General features: G+C 41.0%; 1 protein-coding gene across 1 annotated transcript in view; it reads left to right on the top strand.

The window, feature by feature from the left end:
- KIAA0922 (KIAA0922 ortholog) overlaps positions 1-19,660 on the top strand; it is a gene marked incomplete at its 5' end in the record, with an annotated part of 146,494 nt that overhangs the window by 112,414 nt on the left and 14,420 nt on the right. Inside the window, 8 exons of the mRNA XM_015568041.1 lie at positions 988-1,115; positions 2,915-3,057; positions 4,820-5,006; positions 5,206-5,391; positions 5,983-6,132; positions 6,476-7,101; positions 11,652-11,797; positions 19,113-19,237. Of these exons, the coding sequence (XP_015423527.1) occupies positions 988-1,115; positions 2,915-3,057; positions 4,820-5,006; positions 5,206-5,391; positions 5,983-6,132; positions 6,476-7,101; positions 11,652-11,797; positions 19,113-19,237 (1,691 nt within the window). The remainder of the gene's footprint in view (positions 1-987; positions 1,116-2,914; positions 3,058-4,819; positions 5,007-5,205; positions 5,392-5,982; positions 6,133-6,475; positions 7,102-11,651; positions 11,798-19,112; positions 19,238-19,660) is intronic.

The raw sequence follows: 19,660 nt of genomic DNA, 5'->3' as shown, positions 1-19,660 counted from the left end.
ACATCAATGATGAGAGAGAATCATTGATTGGCTGCCTCCTGCATGCCCCCTACTGGGGATCAAGCCCACAACCTCTGGCATGGGCCCTGACCAGGAATCAAACTGTGATCTCCTGGTTCCTGGGTCGATGCTCAACCACTGAACCACTCTGGCTGGGCACATCAGCAGTTTCTTATTCAATATTCCTATTGTACGTATAAAGCAGGATTTCTCCCTTCATGAAGCTTACAGTGCTAATGAAAATGAATCAAATGCCATCAATATTTCTTCTTTCAGATAGCATAGGAAATGCTAGCAACAACTGAAGGATAAGACAAATTTAAAAATTAGAAACATAAAAAAGAGAAATACCACTATGCAGATTATGTGATTATAGCTCTTAGAAATCAACTGTTTTTAGTGAAGAGTTAAAAAAAATGTGTAAAGAGGGAAAATGATAAATCTTGAATATTAAATTTAGACCACAAGATTTATCCAGAAAAAGATAAAAATCTTAGAATAAAGGAGAATGTGCATAAATGAAGGTCTTCAGAGTGGAGAGACTAAATTTAATAAAGATGGTCTCTGTACAAACTTAAATTCAATATGAAAGAGAATTTGGGGTTAGGCAGCAGTGGGTGGGTGGTTTGCTCAGATCCTTCTAGTGTTCAAGTAGAGGCTGTTGGGTCTGTTTTCTAAGTGATGTTTTCCACTCAGCACATCTTTACATTGAAGGCTTCTAGCCCCCACTCCTCTCCACGCCAGGAAACAAGTCCTCTTTCCAGCATCTGTGGGTTTTCCTGCAGCCGCCGCCAGTACTTCTCAGCTGTGGCTTGGGAACGGTTTATTGGTGTGAACTCTCAGGATAAACAAGTTCGACAGGTTGATTAGGGTGGTCACATCTGGGAATTAAAAGAAAAGCAATCATGTTCATGCTCTAAAATGCACGTAATGAAGACAGAAGCTTGCTTTACAGGAATTGTTGAATTGCACTTATTACATTTGCAGGCTATGCATTCTGAGGGATCCAGGTTTGGCAGCCTCCACTTCCATTTGCAGCCTTTGGCAAAGAAAAGGGTCGGTGTAGTTTTCACGCCAGCTGACTATGGAAAAGTTACCTCACTCATTCTAATTCGGTAGGTGTGGCCCCCTCGCTCTGGAGAGTTTCTTGCTCATTGGCTCGTCTGTCTGAATTTTTTCTCTCGGGAATACATGATCTCTTTAGCTACGTGCTAACATGTACGTCTTAGTCGGGCCTTCAGTGGCAAGGCTGTGTTGCATGTTAGCAAGAGGCAGTGTCTGAGAAGAGAGGCGACCTGAGGCTCCACACTTAACCCCTGCTTCACTTTCCTCCCTGTACAGTAGGGAGTGTGGGCCCCTCCATCCATGAGGGCAAGCACATTTCACTCAGCGTCTCATTGACTTCTGTCACAAAGGGCAGAACACAAGAATACATACAAATGCATACACACAGCACACAGAGAGGCATTTACTTCCCTGTCTTAGCTCAGAGGAATAATTAAAAAACTGCTGGATACTTTTCATTCCACAGTGTTTGGATGTACATCACTCTCATTTCTGTCTGTCTTGCTTCTGGAATTCTCTGTAGCCCCAAAGGGCAAGTGCTTATTTGAGCCCATTGGCTCTTTCTGCTTTTTTCCCCTTCCTTTTATACAAGCGTTATATTGCTAGCTGATTTAAGCAGCTAAATGTTTTCCACTCTTAATTATTTTTCATCCTTAAGGAAGTCTTTATTGAGAGTCTTCTTTCAAAAATTGACAGTAAATGCAGATCTAGACTTCTCTGCATTGGCAAGAAGTCTAGCACACATTTAATTTTTAATAAATGACATTTTAGTTATTTTTTTAAAAGCTTTTCTAGTGTCAGATCAGCTAGCAACAACTTTCTTATTCTGGAATCTATTTAGTATGTTGTATATGGTATGTATTCGTTCTTCTGCAAGTGAATGCTACTAAACAGAAAGTGGACTAAACGTTCTTTTAAGCATTTTAACTAAGACTCCTCATGCTTTGATGATGGTGTGTTTCATTTTAAACCCATTTTCTTTTGAAAAATTAAGGTTGTAGGAAGTATAGATATAAACTTCACCTTATGCCAGATTAAACTATCCCAGACTCCAAAAGAAAACCTAAATTTTTTTATAGTAGTTAATTTATTTTTGGTGGTTTCTGTTTTGATACACAGTATTTTTCTGTAAACAATACCAATCACCTAATATCATTTAATAAAGATGTGACGATAACTGTATTTTGCATAATGAGAAATGAGTTCTTTCTCTGTTTCTATAGTGTTTACATTCATGATGACTGGCTTTCGGTCAATCTGCATCATTTAACCATCATTTCCACTTCACTTTTTCATCCTAGGAATCATAATTTCAGTTCATGAAAAAGCAAAAACTAGTCTGAATTACTGTTTAATAAGAACTTGAGTAGATATATGTTATTTGTGGGATAATATTTTAAATCTTCAGTTCAAAATAAACAGTAGGGTTTTTTTACTTTGAGAATTATTCCTAAGGCAGAATTTCTCATAGTCACAAATACTGTGAAAACGCCTTAATTCACCATGTGCATAATTTTTATGCATTTGTCTGTATTTGTTAGTGTTTCTCTGTGGCCTCCTAACTTACTTCGTTGTTTGTTTTCTCTTGGAGGTCAGATCACCCCCCTGGTGGCTAGTTATTAGAAATACATGGGTTTATGTTCTTGGCGGACATTGAAGAAGGATCATGGTCATTCACTCCTTCCTGCTGTATTCCACTTGTTCTGTTCTGTGCTTGTCGGGAGAGGCCACACTATTTAAATGGATTTTCTTTCTCAAAACAGAAAAAAATGCTTTTGCTAACTAGGAATATTTAAGTACAAGTGACTCTATTATAATGCCTTTTATTTGTATCTCCTTTCCCTTAAAGGAATAACTTGACTGTTATCGACATGATTGCCGTGGAAGGATTTGGAGCTCGAGAGTTGCTGAAAGTGGGTGGAAGACTGCCTGGCCCGGGAGGCTCGCTCCGATTTAAGGTGCCCGAGTCCACGCTGATGGACTGCCGGCGACGTGAGTCCCCATGCGAGGCGCTCTGACAGAGGGGGGGGGGGCGGCGGCTGGGTGCGAAAGCCAGTGGCAAAGGGATTCTCTTGGAAGCTTCTTTTAAAATGTTTCCAGTAAATTCATTGTGTTGAGGCAGATCATAAGGCAAACACCTGAGCCTAAATGGGCTGATATCACTCAATTAGAACAATAGTCAACTTAAATGTAATAGATATAGAGGGGGAAAGTACAGTTGCTGAATTACTAGCACAGTGTCTGATGTTTAAGATAAATAGTATGAATCTGTTAATTTGGTTATCGGCTACCTAATCTAGAAAATCACAAATGGTGGAGAGAAGACTAAAGGCATGCGACCCAATGGAACTTTTTGCAGTAACAGAAGTGTTCTGCGTCTGTGCCATCTAGTACTGTAGCCACTCCCACGTGTGGCTGATGAGTGCTTAAAATAGAGCTAGTGTGATTAAGAAAATCAAGTTTAAATGTTTTTAATTTACTGTAAGTAGCTTTATGTGTCTACTGGCTACTGTATTGAACAAGGAGACTTATAAACTTACTTAAACATTCCACTAAAAATTTCTAAATTATGCATGTATTTAAATTAAATGCTTTTCAGCTACTTTTATTAGTTTCAAGAACTTTCTGAGGAACTAAAACAAAAATCAAATGCGATGTAAACTGTTTCTGGTAAATTCTTGTTTTCCTGTTATCATTTTTAATTTCAGGAACACATTTAAAGCATTTTAGTGTAACAATATGTTTCCTGTGGAGAAAGCTAGTTAGTATAACTGTTGGATAATTTATAGCACTGGTTTAATGCCTGATGGGAACTTTTTTAATTTAGAAAGCTATGCTGAAAGAACACTGACTTTGAAAAGATGTATTAGCCATTTTGCATTAAAAATTTTTCATTATTATTCATTCATTCATTCATTCATTCATTCATTTTGAGCTGACCTTGAGAGATAGAATTAAAGAGTAATGTAAAACCTATAGAGCCACATAAAATATTAGATTGTGGGTTATAAATTTATAGGATTTTTTAAAAAATGTGTTTTTATTGATTTTGAGAGAAAGAGGGAGGGAGGGAGAGAGAGAGACATTTATTGGTTGCCTCTGAATGCACCCCAGGGAGCATGCAGCCTGGGTGTATGCCCTGACCTGACCGGGAATCAAACCAGCGACCTTTTGGTGCACAGGATGACCTTTAACTGAGTCATACCAACCAGGGCTATAGGAGTATTTTTAAATTGAGAGGACTCTTCCCTTTTTAAACATAAAATGTGCTCTCGTTTATTTGCAAGGATTTAATAATTTACTTCCCCTTAACATAGTGGGTCTTTGAACTGTGTTTCTAGTAGCCATGATGGCTTTACAGAGCAGCACACATAGCCTCTTAACTGGTCCCACCGTTTAGTGTGAATGGGGTCTCAGGGGCATAGGATGTGTAGAGCTAGTAGTAAATCCAAATGATTTGGCTTCTGAGAAGAATAAACTTTTAACCTTAACCTTTAATAAGTAAAAGAACAAAAAAGAGATTTAATCTTTTGGTACCTAGGCTGATTGTTTAACTTAAAAAATTTAAGTAAGTATTTTTTATTCTGGTAATATAACAAAATCTATAACTGTTCAAGAGAGTAGATAGAGATCATGCTTTGAGTTTACATTGATTTTTGAAAACATTTTAATAATGTGCACATTGTTGCAATAAATTATTTTATATCAATTTTTCAGTTCATATGTAATAACTATCACTTTTCATCCTCACTAGAACTGAAAGACAGCAAGCAAATTTTATCTATTACAAAGAACTTCAAAGTCGAGAATATCGGACCACTTCCTATAACTGTGACGTCTCTGAAAATCAATGGGTATAATTGCCAAGGCTATGGATTCGAAGTGCTAGATTGCCATCAGTTTTCCCTGCCCCCAAACACATCTCGAGATATCAGCATTGTGTAAGCATAGAGCTTTAACCTCACTTAAGTTTTGTGATGTTTTTATTGTCAAGTGGGTGGGGGGAGCCTTTTTTCATTGGTAAAATATCTTAGGCTGTTTTTATATAAGTATCTTGTACAAGTAAGAAATTTTGCTACGATGATGATTATGTTTTGTGCCTAAAATTAAAGTTTACAAAGGTGAATCTTTTGTCACCAGGTTTACTCCAGACTTTACCTCTTCCTGGGTCATTCGTGAGCTGACTCTCGTCACTGCGGCTGACCTAGAGTTTCGCTTCACTCTCAATGTGACCCTCCCTCATCACCTGTTGCCTTTGTGTGCTGACGTGGTTCCAGGGCCCAGCTGGGAGGAGTCATTTTGGAGGCTTACGGTCTTCTTTGTCAGGTAAACTACCACTGTTTTCACTGTCCTCTCCCTGAGTGGAGGAGCCAGGCAGGCGAGTTGCGTGAACTTGTTATGTTGCGTCCATGCAATCAAACCATATGAATTGAGTGGAATTTATATTATTTAAAGAACCCTGACATACATGAAGTAGAGAAAGTAGTAACTGGAAAGCTTCAATATAATAACAGTAAATGAACAGTAAGACCTACAAGTCAAATAGACAGTTGTGAGCCATGTATGTTCATTGGCAGTCCTGGTGGGAGATATACTAAATGGTACTCTTATTCGCTCCATGGCAATGGAAACTTAAAACCTTGACAACGGTCCTTTCAGAGTGATTTTATCCTGGAAGCATCTTTTAAAATGGAATTGAAATGTCAGACTTATAAATATGCACATTTTTAAAAACGTGGGTGGTTTTTTTAGTCTTTAAGAAATGTCAGAAATGGTGATGTCACATATCTTCTGGAATTTTAATGCTGTAACTTTAGACATGATCTGTCAACCATTCACTGCTCTTCTAGAATAAATCTGGTTTTTGAATGCCCGTCAGAACCATGCCACGATGAGTCTTGTTGCTTTCTTTCTCAGTTTGTCCCTGCTGGGTGTGATTTTAATAGCCTTCCAGCAAGCACAGTACATCCTTATGGAGTTCATGAAAACAAGACAGAGGCAGAATGCGGGCTCCTCTTCGCCGCAGAACAACAGTCCGATGGAGGCTATCGGCTCCCATTCGCACAAGTAAGGATTCTTGTGGCGTGTGTGTGGGTGGGGCTGTTTCTCGCCTTGGATAGCACTGATTTCCAATTTTATTTTAACTTAATATAAATTTTGACTCCAACTTTGTTTCGTAAAGTTTTCTTTGTCCTGGTGTGACAGCTGTCACGTTTTTTTAAATTATGCAATAGATTTCCTGTAAGGACATAGTGTTTTGAACTCACGGAGCTTTAGAAGAAGCAAAGTAGAACTCAGTCCCCACAGTATTGATTGCTACCTCTCTCCCTCGTGGATTAGAAAACAGACAGGTAGTGTTTTATTCCGTGTGGCTCTATCTTAAGTGCTTTTTCCCCTCTCTTCGATTCAGAAGCAATTGCAAGAACTTTCTCGATACCTACGGCCCCTCTGACAAAGGCAGAGGGAAGAGCTGCCTCCCGGTCAACACTCCACAGAGCAGGATGCAGAACGCTGCGAAGAGGAGCCCAGCGACCTACGGTCACTCTCAGAAGAAGCACAAGTGCTCAGTCTATTACAGCAAACACAAACCCAGCGCATCGGTCGCCAGCACTGCCAACCTGGCTGCCGAGGACAAACAGACGGCGAGCCTGGGCAGCTCCCTGGCTACCGCCAAAGAGGACGTGTGCACCGATATAATGGGTGAGAACTGGACAAACCTCAAATATGCCAGCGGCATCAACGTCAACCTTCAAAAGAATTTAACCTTTCCCAAAAACTTACTGAATAAAGAGGAAAACACACTGAAAAACACAATTGTTGTCAATAACACTTCTTCGGAATGTCATACGAAGGAGGGAATACAGACATGTATGTTTCCTAAGGAAACGGACATTAAAATTTCAGAAAACATAGCTGAGCTCAAGGAGCGAGAACTCGGTCCTCTGAAGACCTCGAAGAAACTACCTGAAAACCATTTGCCAAGAAACTCACCTCAGTACCAGTCAGACTTGCCAGATGTTTCCAGGAGAAATCACGGTAATCTTTACCTCCTCCTCGATGGTTTTCTCTCCTGTGTGTCTCTGGTCTGGTTTAAATGGAACTTGTTCTCACCAGTGACTTGAGTTTTAATTGTGGATGCTGAATTTTTCGTTCACGTGCACAGTTTTAGCAAAGGTATACACGGTAACATACGGTTTCTTAGCTGAAAAGTTTAGGACAAGGCACCAAGGTTTTAGACCATCGTGACTAAGAAGGTAACTTTAGTACCTGTGTCTAGAGAGAGTGGATATCATATTTTATTGTTGGGAGCGTAAGGACACCTTTTCCTAATTAGTTTTTATCTTGGCTTCTCTGACTGTTTGCAAGAGTTAATCAGCCCATAAAATGTTTCTGGATGAACAAAACTTAACCAACTTTTTGTATTTAACAGCGGCTTCCACCTCATGTTCCTTGTCCCGGTTCTTTTCTAACTGTCCCTTGGTTAAAAGGAGACAGATGTCCTCCTATAGCAAATACAGTCCATGAAAATGTAAGCAAAATTAGACTCTGGAGACTAGCTACATGTAAAATTGTCACTGAGCTTTAACCGAAGCCTTTGCCTCTGGGATAAAAGCCTGTGCTGATGTTTCTTGTCCGGGGCGACCATGTTAAGGTGCACTTTTCTGTTAAGGTCATTGACTCTTTTTAATCTGGAAATATCAGTTACCTTTGATCTTATCTGAAACAGCTACATATAATTCTCTCCTTGTGACTGTGGAGAAAGTACTGAAGTATTATGGGTTGGCTAACTCTAATGAGCTTTATGCATTTAGTAAAAAACCCCAGCTGAATTTTAAATGTCCCATCTCCAGTTTGAAAGGAAGCTGGAGTCCTCCAAGTGGAACCTGGTTTGGGCACCTGTGTTCCGGGTACACCTCATTCCAACCTGTTTATACCATTTCCCTGGCAACAGTGCTCATGCTTGGAGTGGACTCCTGGCGGCGGGGTCAGCACTGTCCCCTGTGTCCTCTCCCCCTGGCATGTGAGCACACCCTCTGGACAGTGTACTCAACCAGATTGTTCCGTAAAGTCACAGCGTAGCTTGTCGGAGGGTGTTCTGTGGCGGGGCTGGTGGGATGCCTACTATTCCATTTCTGTCCCAGACACTCTCCAGGGCCCAGACCACAAAATGCTTACGAAGGGTGAAATCAAGGGGTGAGTCCGGCTGGGCTTGTCTCTTGTGTGTGTCACTTAGGCCTTGCATATTTGACATGGGGTGACTTCACACGAGCCTAAAACCCGAGTTTGAAGGGCTTGTGCTGCTTCTGTGGTCTATTGTGTCCGTCCGATGTGTGGATCAATGTGCCTGCGAAATGCCGTGGCTGTGGCACTGGGGAGAGACAGATTCTCCACGGCTCTGTTTTCACACACTTGCTCTTTTGGCATCAACCTGTCAAACGCCTGGGAAACACCCATGTTTTCCAAACATTTATTCCACGTTGCAGCGTCTGTAGATCATGTGACAAGAGTAGGGCTTCCCGTGTAATGTAAATGATCTTTCAAATGTGTCTCTTTTCAAGTGCTTATAACTATTATTTTTTTAAGTGTAGGATCAGAATAGCAGAGATTTAGAATTAAGACTAAAGACACACTGCGCTGGCCTCAGCACCGTGAAAGAGAAATAGTTAGCCAATTATAGTATTGCTTTCTGCTTATAATAATGCAAAGGGTAATATACTTTTAAATTTAATAATACCCCATACCTCGAAATTAACGTGTAAGTTTTTACTGAGTTAGATACATGCCTTCAGAATTTCTGAAATACCAATATTTGCAGAAATTGAAATAGTCTCATTTATTTGCAGATACTAATGGGTATCTAGCAGTTTATTCCACATATACTATATGGTTAGATTTAATGTAGTAAAACTTTAAGCAGTTATTTTGTTGAGTTTACTTGTTCCTTGTTCTACTTGTTTGTTTGTTTTTATTTTCGTGGCTCAAACACTCTTACTTTGTGAGATAAATTAAGAAAATTGTGTAATACTCTAAGTAAACATGCTGTAGGATAATATGGACTGGCTCCATTATTTTATTTTATTATTATTTTTAAAATATATTTTTATTGATTTCAGAGAGGAAAGAAGAGAGAGAGGAGGTGGGGTACATCAATGATGAGAGAGAATCATTGATTGGCTTCCTCCTGCACACCCCACAGTGGGGATTGAGCCTGCAATCCCAGCATGTAGACACTCAATCACTGAGCCACACTGGTCGGGCATCGCTCCATTATTATTATTTTTTAAATATATTTGTATTGATTACAGAGAGAAGAAGGGAGAAGGAGAGAGATAGAAACATCAGTGATGAAAGAGAATCATTGATTGGCTGTCTCCTGCACACCCCCTTCTGGGGATTGAGCCCACAACCCGGCATGTGCCCTTGACCGGCATCGAACTTGGGACCCTTCTGTCCGCAGGCTCTATCCACTGAGCCAAACCAGCTAGGGCATGGCTCCATTATTTTAAATGAAATGTATACTCATGGTATTTTTTAGTTCTTGCAAATTGTCATGTTAGAATTTCTCAAAGAGTTAAAGAAGAAGTTGCTTTTAGAATTCATCTGGTTTTTCTGATTCTTGTCCCCACAGAAGGCATTATTAATTTCCTAAGGGTCTCTGCTTTACCCCTGTTGGGGGGAAGGTTAGTGTTGAATATTACATTTGATCTTCCCTAAGAAATGTTGATGACTGATACTTTTAGTGCTATTCTTGGCCTGAAGAAAACAGAAGGAAATCCATTTTTCCATGAATTAAGACTCGAGGAAAGCAATGGTACCGTTTTTAAAGAGAATATCTGTATTCTGTTTCATGCTTATGGCTTCCAGAATCCAAAGTGATAACTTTATGATTTCCTGTTCCCTTTCGGACCCGATCTCCACTGCTCCTGGCTATTTCCTCTGCTCCTTCATGGTGCTGGATGCATGCTTTTCCTCTGTGCATGCCTGACACTAGTCCGTGTTGTAGAGGATTCATGCTTCCCCAGCATTTTTATAGTGATGCAATGTTTATGCAGTTTTTGTTAACAAAATAACAGTATGCTTACCTTCTACTTATTTTAAAAAATGGATGTATCTTGCTCTGAGCGAGCTTAGCTTGTAGCTTCAGAATTTCCAACTCTGAGAAAGCCACCCTGCCCTAGCTCCCATGGCAGGGCTGGCCGGCTGGGACCTCTGCTGGTGTCCGGTCAGGCAGTCATCTCCCCCGAGCCTGCAGCCCGCTTTGCTATGAGGTTGGCACTGTGGTCATTTAAGTCTTTCCCCGGTTGCAAAGGTATCAGGGAATCTCAGATAAAGAAAAAAAGGGGGTTTTGAAATACTTTGTTTCATGTTAGAAGACTGAGGCCAGTTAGTATAGGATTGCAGTTGATTTGACTTTTTTTTTTTTAAGTAAGGCAGTCATTTGAAAGGAAAATGGAAAAATCATGTTTTCAGATCAGGTTTCTATCAGCACCAACCTTGGCCACAGGATCCACCTCCCGCTCATTTCTCAGCCTCTGGGCACCGCTCACTGGGCAGTTGGGCATTCCCTGCAGAAGGACCTGCCCTGGAGCAGTTCACATGGCTTTTGATGGTGGCCCATTTATATCTGTTCTGGTGTTTTCTTTCTAACAGTCAGTGAGGGGAGGATGATAAGGTGGTATTTTCATTTTATAAATAAGGAAACAAGCTCAGGCAGTGTAAGAGACTGACTTGATCATAAAACTAATTAGTGCCCGAGTCATTACCAGAACTCAAGTCTTGACTCCTCTCTCTCCGACTTTTTACAAAATTGTGGTAAAATATACATAACACAAAATTTACCATTTTAAATTATAAAGCTCATTGGCATATTAAGAATTTTAACTTTCTCATACAATTATCATCATCACCAATTTTCAGAGCTTTTTCATCATCCCAAGCAGAAACTCTGTGCCCATGAAACAATCATTACCTGGATTCCCTCCTCCCAGCCCCTGGTAGCCAACATTCTACTTTTTATCTCCATGAGTTTGTTGATTCTAGGTTTCACAAACAAGTAGAATCATGTACTAGGAATGTTTGGCTTATCTCACTTAGCATAATGTCTTCGAGGTTCATTCATGTTGTGGCATGTATCAGAATTTCTTTTTTCCTCCCACCTTCACCATTTTTTCGTGTACAGTTCAGCAGTGTTAAGTATATTCACATTTTTGTGCAAGGATTCGTCTCTTTTTAAGGCTGAATGATATTCCATTGTATGTATACTACATTTTTTCTATCTGTTCATCTGTCCATTGACATTTGGGTTGTTTGTACCTTTTGGCGTTTATGAATTTTGCCTCGGTGAATAATGGTGTGCCCCTCCCTTTTATCCCTTGAGCTCTTTAAAGACTATTCCTAGAACTTTTAATATAAGTAAGTGCTTTTTTACTTGTAAACAAAATAAGTTTCTAGAACACTGTGGATGTCAAAACCAATCCTTAAGTCTAAATGTCATTAAATGAGATTGGTGTGGCAAAGAGAATTAACTGTGGAGAATATGAGTGGAAATAATCAGCTAGAAATGGAATCATTTTTATTCATTCAAGGGAATAGCCAGCAAGTGCCTGTCAAGAATGAAGTGGACAATTGTGAAGCTTTGAAGAAGGTTGACACAAAGTCTTCTTCAGAAAAGAAGATCCACAAAGCGTCGAAAGAAGACGTGTGTTCTGAGAAGGACATGCCTTCTGTCGAGGTCCGTACTTCCTTTTTTCTTGCCTATGAGAATAGTACCCATTTTTCAGACTTAGAGTGCTGATGTCTGTGTAATGACTGTAACTGTACCTGTATATTTCCTCCATTTGAAAGAAGTTGGTTATCATGCATTTAGAACTGCATTGATAACTGGTGAGTTGGATGTGTCCAGAAAGTTTTATTTATTTTCTAATTATACAGGAGGTACTGAAATAACTTGGCGTGGGGGTGGGAATGGGGGGTGCGAGGGGGAAGACATTGGCTAGCTATTACTCTCAAGAGAAACTATTCTTAAGCAAATGGGTACCAGACTTCCTGGGCTTGAACCCAGCTTATCATTTATTTGCTCGATAACATTAGACAAGTTAAACACCCCAGTCTCCTTAACTGAAAAATAATATAATGATAATACTAACATGAAATAGTATACCTACTTCATAGGATTGTGAGGATTAAATGAGTTGATATGTTAAGGGCTCAGCGTAGCAGGAGTTCCTAAGTACTGATGAAGAGTAAGCACCAAGGAAATGACAGGTATGACTATGATCATTACTGACAAGGGGGCGGCTGGACTTGGATGTGAGAAAGGATAGTAGACAGAGGGAGATATGGAACCAGAGCATTCATGGCAAGTCAGCCCTGGAGCTTGCAACTGGGGAGTTGGCCCTGTGGAGGTTAGAATTTAAGGGTGACCCTGAATTCTCTGAGGTGTATGGAGAGAGAACACCTACGGCCCGAGTCGGAACCTTGCAGCGTTAAAGTTACGGATGGCTTGAAGGTGCAGGTACAGTAGTAGATGGTACGGGTAAAGCTAGGGCAAATGAAGACAGGGCCTGCCTGCAGTAGCAGTAACAGTCATTGACTTGCGGCTAGGTGGGATGCATGGGGTTCGGGATGGGCCTTGGGGACCCAGATGCTGCCTGCAATGAGATAGAAACCAAAGCTGAGATGTGCTGACTCCACAGTCCCACAGTCTCGTGCTGGGAGGAGCAGTTGGAACTAGTCATTCCAGATCCCCTCAGTCTGAGGGCCACAAGAAAAAGGTGGCCCAGAGCAACAGTGCCATGAGGTGCTGTTGCTGGCATCCACCTGCCACCTGTGTGGGCACCATTCTCCCGTCTCAAACTCAGCTCACAGCTCCTAGCTCAGGTTAGCTCTCCACACTTGCCCTTGGTTTTCTTAACGTGGTCAAGTTCTTTATTTTTTTATTTTTTTTAATCTCACTCCCTGGAGCTCGGACATTTCTTGCACTGGGGCCCAGTCATTGTCTGTGTTCCTCCTTCCTTTTCTGGTCCATGAGCCTGTGGAGGGCAGACATCTGCTCTGAATGGTGGTAGCCAGCTGGACAGTCAGGATGCAGGAGTCCGGGGATGTGGGGGACTCAGGCTGTGCTTTGTGGTTAAAGGCCATGGGTTTTGCTGGTGCTGCCTGGGGGCTCTCCCCTGTCATTTCTTTGCTGGCTCAGTGATTCACTTCCAGTTTTATAGAACTAACTCTCCTTGAAAACCCCATGCGTGAGTATGCTTTCCATTTCATTGTTGGTTTGGAGAAAATCATTCTCAATAAACACATTCCCGAGTACATTGCTCACTGTTTGTTTTTCTAGCGTATTCTTAGGGTCTAATTTTGCAGCTTAGAAAATTATATAAATCTGTATAATACATAGGATCATTCCTCTAGATTTATTGGCAAAGAATGTTGAAGCCCAGACTTGGGAGCCACAGACTAAATTTTGACCCTTGCCTTGGCTGTTTATTTTCTTTCAAGCAGTTTCCCCCCCTTAACCTTTTGAGTGCCAACCAATATCCTAGGAACTATGCTAAAATTGCCAAGGCATTTTTGCTGATTTTACAGCAGATTAGGAAAAAAATTATGAATCGCAAGTAAATGAAGTTACATATTCAAAAACTTAAGGAAACCTTTACTACATGGACGTACTCAGCAATATCATCATCACTAATAAAAGCAGACTTAGAACTGGACGCCATTTCGAAGCTTTGATAGCGCTCCCTGCATTTTTGGCAAAAGACAGGAGGAAAGCGATCGTACTCCCCAGCACTCTAGGGGTTAATAAAGGCATTCATGATTACCTTAGGAGCACAAAGAAGGAAGGAAAAGATCTATCCAAAATGAACCACTTTTCACGTTTTTCTGTATTCTGCGTTTCTTTGCAAATTGTTAAAAATGCAGGATCATTATTGTGTTTATGTAGCTTTGTTATAATGTGTAATTCTAAATAGTCTCATGTCAGGCATGAACAGGAGCTTTGTTTTGGGGGTTACATAGCATTCTGTCATTTAACTATGCCATAACCTACACCGTTCCCCTGCCGTGGGACGTTGTTGACAACTTTTTATTTTCATAAGTAACACTCTGATAAACGATTTTGTTCCCAAGTCTTGCCTACATACTTGATCCCTCCTTGTTCTAGCTTTCTAGAGGAGAATGAGAGACGAGCCACTGATTAAGGGGCTTAAGCCATCATCAGTCGGATATCCCCCGAGGGCTCCCGGACTTCGAGAGGGCGCAGGTCGGGCCGAGCCCTGTAGTCGTCTCCCCTCCTCCCTTTCCCCTTCCCCCTGCATGAATTTCGTGCACCCGGCCTCTAGTGTTATGTAAACTTCTCAGCTTGAGGTTTGGGTTTTGTTGTTTTGCACCAGGTCAGCAGTGTGTAGAGGCAGACCCTCCCCTGCCTCTTCCTCCCGGGGCCGGGGAGGGACACTAAGGCCGCCCAACCGCTCGATATGATGTGCACTGACCACCAGGCGGCCCAAAGAAGCCAGGTTGCTTCCGAGGGAGGTGGCAGTGACTTATGTCCCCATGCACGGCACACCAGAAGGCTGGTTTTACTCTGCTCTCAGCAGCACTTTTTTGGGCAAAGTATTGGTCAGTGTGACAAGTGAACAATTGTGAGTTTCTTTTTAAATTTGGAGGTACATCTCTTACTAGGGAAAAGGGATCATTTTTCTAAATTTCATTTTTTGTATAAAGTTCTGAAAACACAAGTAAAAAATGATCCATCCAGAATCCTACCAGTGATATATTTTTTTAAGTAAACGAAGACGTAAATGTCTAACTCCATTCCCCATTCACTGCTCAGAGTCCGACGCTGTGGACACTGCCCTGCCGCCACCCCAGTCCTTCCTCCTCTGGAGTTTGCAGGCAGGAACATGCAGTGTAAACGCAGTTGAGGTTTTTAAAACCAAAATGGAAAGAGGAGATACAAGCTGGTCTCAATGTGCCTTTTTATTGTTAAATATTTTAGATGAACACTTCTTTTTTTTGGCCTTTTATGTTTCTTTTGTGAATTTTTAAAAATATATATTTTATTGATTTTTTACAGAGAGGAAGGGAGAAGGACAGAGAGTTAGAAACATTGATGAGAGAGAAACATAGATCAGCTGCCTCCTGCACACCTCCTACTGGGGATGTGCCCGCAACCAAGGTACATGCCCTTGACGGGAATCGAACCTGGGACTCTTCAGTACACAGGCCGACACTCTAGCCCAGGGGTGGGCAAACTTTTTGACTCGAGGGCCACAATGGGTTCTTAAACTGGACTGGAGGGCCGGAACAAAAGCATGGATGGAGTGTTTGTGTGAACTAATATAAATTCAAAGTAAACATCATTACATAAAAGGGTATGGTCTTTTTTTTTTTTTTTTAGTTTTATTCATTTCAAACGGGCCGGATCCGGCCCGCGGGCCGTAGTTTGCCCACGGCTGCTCTAGCCACTAAGCCAAACTGGTCAGGGCTCTTTTGTGAATTTGCATTTCATGTTCTTTGCCCATTTTTCAATTGAATATTAGTGTTTTTTTCTTTTTTTCTATGAGAACATATGTAAAACTGTTAATTCTTTATCTATCAGTGTATTCAATTTTTCCCCTTAGTTTGTCCTTTTCCTCTTATTTTTTTATTTGCTTTCATTTATATACATTGGCTTTGTGCAGTCAGCCTGTGATTTCTCTTCTTTGGTTTCTTTCTTTGCTTTTATTAAACTTACGAAATCTTGCCCTAGCTGGTTTGGCTCAGCGGATAGAGCACTGGCCTGCGGACTGAAGGGTCCCAGGTTCGATTTCGGTCAAGGGCATGTACCTGGGTTGCGGGCACATCCCCAGTGGGGGGCGTGCAAGAGGCAGCTGAATCGATGTTTCTCTCTCATTGATGTTTCTAACTCTCTATCCTTCTCCCTCTCCCTTCCTCTCTGTAAAAAAATCAATAAAATATATATATATTTTTAAAAAACTTAGGAAATCTTATTTCCCCACCCAGCAATCAGTCAAATTGTCCCTTCTATCCAGGAGATCAGAGAACTTAGCCAGACCAAATAATTCAGTAATGCTGATGATCATAGCTAAGTCTTATATAAACTGCTTACTGCGTGTCAGCCAGTTTAATCCTCACAGCAGCCTTTTGAGGAAGTCTCAGGAAACTGAGCGGTAAGTTCCCTGCCCAAGATCACTTAGCCGGAAAGCACCAGTGAGATGCAAACCCAGCAGGTTGGCCTCAGAGACTGTGGTCTTGCAACACTGCATGGGCTCTCCGTTTTCTGGTTAGTCCCGCCTGCCTGCCTGTGACACCTGCTCCACCAGGAAGCAGAGAGCCAGATGGTCTCTTTATCCTTCCTCTCATTTCTTGACAAGTCTGTTGCTTTGATTCTCTGGTTTGCTTTCCACAAACTGTTCCACTGCTGCTTCCATTATAGACCTGCTCTCTCTCTCTCTCTCTCTCTCTCTCTCTCTCTCTCTCTCTCTCACACACACACACACACACACACACACACACACACACACACACGGCTAAAGAAAAAGGCCATTCATTCAATTTTCATTCCTCTGTGTTGTCTAGCTTTTTATTCTCCTTCACACCGTCTTCCCGTCCTGTCCTGTGTTGGCTCATGGGCACTGCTGCTCGGTCATTCCATTTGCCTCTCTGAGTCCAGAGTGTCCGGCACTGTCCTAAAGTTCACTCTTTGTAAGTTCAGAGAAAGTGATGATGCTTCTCACCACCAAGCCCCACCTCTCCGTAGCCCTAAAATGCATACCCTCGTTTACCCCTAGTGACAGTTCTAACATGATTGATTTGAGGAAGGCAGCCAGTGTTAGTTAGTCTCTGACTCACTGTCTCTGACTCCACATAGAGACTGATCCTTTGTTTGTTTGTGACCCTGGAGGGACAGAAAGGCTCAGGTCCTTGCTTGAAAAGCCTCTCTTGGTCCTTAAGTGGACAAGATAGGGCAGGGGAGGCACCCCCCCCGCCCCAAGTTAGAAATACACAGGGAACAATACATGCACAAATACGGCATGTTTCTAATGTTTAACTCCAGATTGTCTCTGATCAGATTTCTGTACTGTGTCTGTTTCCCATCAGATTTGAGAAATTAGCATAAGGTCCTGTCGAATAGAGCTTTGTGTGCTTAATTGTCATGTTTTAAAAATACCTTCAGAATCAGAAAAAAAACTTAATACATATTTATTGGGGAGAAAATAAAGGAGTATAAAGAAGGAAGAAAAAAATTCCCATAATCCCATCACATGCACAGTTACAATTTCATTTACTTCTAGAGTTTCTTTATTATAGTAAGCATATTGCTTTAATAGATACACGAGGCTTTCGACACCCCAGACGTGTAACAGGCAGGCATCGACATCTTTTTATTTTTCTTCCAAGTCATGTTTGTTAGCCAAGTGTATGCTAGAACCTCATGGATTCCTACTCTGATTTCTGGACCAACCTCCTGAAAGAGGAAGGTACAATGAGCCAATCCTTGCTCTTTATGAAATGTGAGTCCTGAGGGCCAATGGGAAGAGGACTCCCTGAGCCAGGGGATTTGCCTCTGTGAGAAGGCGTTTTCCTCCTGGAAAGACCTCACCCTCTTAGAGCCCTGGGGTCTCAGTGTGAGCTCCCACGCTCCCGCTCCCACTGCCTCCGCTGCTGATAGTGCCTTTGCTTCAGGGCAGGTGGTGCGAGGGAGAGAAAGAGTAAGCATTAGAAGACAGTAGAAGTGTGAGCTATTTAAAAATTAAAAAGACGAGGGAATTCCCCTTTCCCTGGACCTATTAATAGACCATGCCTAACATTTAAAAGAGGAAAAAGCCCAAATGAAAAAAAATTATATCTGTATATACAATTTATAATTTTTACATATATATAAAATACAGAGTTGACCCTTGAACAACATGGGTTTGAACTGCACGGGTCCAGTTACATACGGATTTTTGTCAATAAATATTGTATATGTTGTTTTCTCTTCCTTATGATTTTTTCTTAATAACATTTTCTCTTCTCTAGCTCATTTTTTTGTAAGAATGCACATAAAATACAAAGTATGTGTTAATCAACTCTATCAGTAAGGCTTCTGGTCAATAGTAGGCTATTCATAGCTAAGTTTTGGGGAGTTAGAAGTTTTAATAATTATGTTTAGATTAGCCATGAAATACCCATGAGACACCAAAGTCATGGATATTAGCCCAAGCTATTTCAGTGCTGGCATATTTTGTAACAGAGATAACATGAACTAATTTTTTGTACACCCAGGCCAAATAAATGTATTATACTGAAAACTAAAAAAAAAAGTTATGTGTGGATTTTCGACTGCGTGGAGGGAATCAGCACCCCTAACTCCTGCATTGTTCAAGGGTCAACTGTACATGTAGCTCATGTTAAATTGAGTTTTTCAGAACCACATTTAGAAAACACCCAGCATATTCTTGCCTTATTTACTTAGAAAGCTTAAACTAGTTTGGAGCATTCTGTGGAGATTTGACTGTTCCCCTGAAGTTCATCTATAAACAAATAAAAATGTAAATACACAAATTACTCCTGCGTCAAGTTTTTACGTGATCTTTCTTCAGTGATGGTTCATGGGAGTTGCCCATGCCAAACTAACAGGTGACGGCTGGGGGATTTATTGCTGCTGAAGTTAACAGCAAGCTGACCATAAATTGCTAACAGATGTTTTTCCTTTTTTGCTCCTTAGGAATTTTATAGGCAACCTTTTTTCTTTCTTTCTTTCTTTTTTTCTTTTTGCGGAGGTTGAGGGGGGTAGAGAAAGAAGGGGAATGAGACCAACTAGAGTTTGAGAAATGTACGTCTCCGTTTTCAACGTTGGAACGTTATGAAATTCATACAAAGTTGGTCTTCAAATGGTTATTTAAAAAAATCATACACCCCCCCCCTTCCTTTTCCAGATTAACCAAACTTTTCTATGCAAAAGCCTTTAAAAAGTCACAGAGTGGTGTTTGTTTGGTTGGTTTTCTTAAATGAATCTACTTGGTCCGTTCAAGCCTTAACTAAAGGGTTGCTTTTCTCTTTAGCAAGAAGATCCTGATAGGAAGAAGAAGCTTCAGGAGAAAAAAGAAGGAAATTTACAAAATTTAAATTGGAATAAAAATCGAACGTGTAGAAAAAACAAGAAAAGGGGTGCTGCCCAGGCCTTGAGGTGTGTAATTTTTACAATCCCTTCAAGATTTCCATCTAGTTTTTAACTCTATCATTTCACACTTAGCTTTTATCTTTGAGTCTTAGTTTTGTTATGTTGGATACAGATAATGTGAGAGTGTAGGTGTTTGTATTTTGAGATAAATGTTCTTAAAATTAATGTATTTTCTAGTTGTGTTTTCATTTATTTTGTTAAAAAGACCCTCAAATGAACAGATTTTTCACATTTTTACTTTACCAAATGCTAAAAGCTATGGGAGGTTTTAGAGAAAAAGCCTAAGACACCCTCTATGCCAGGACCTTGCATGAAAGGAGACAGTCACCACTCATGGAGGCCGAGGTTCCGTCCTGCCCACAGTAGTGCTCACAGCTGTGGGGAGAGAGGTGCCAGACATGATGTGTTTGCTTAAAGCCCGGGGCTGGG

The sequence above is a fragment of the Myotis davidii genome, unplaced genomic scaffold (assembly GCF_000327345.1).
Source record: "Myotis davidii unplaced genomic scaffold, ASM32734v1 scaffold323, whole genome shotgun sequence".
NCBI lineage: Eukaryota > Metazoa > Chordata > Mammalia > Chiroptera > Vespertilionidae > Myotis > Myotis davidii.
Note: the sequence above shows the minus strand (reverse complement) of the source record. Positions and strands in the feature narration are given on the sequence as shown.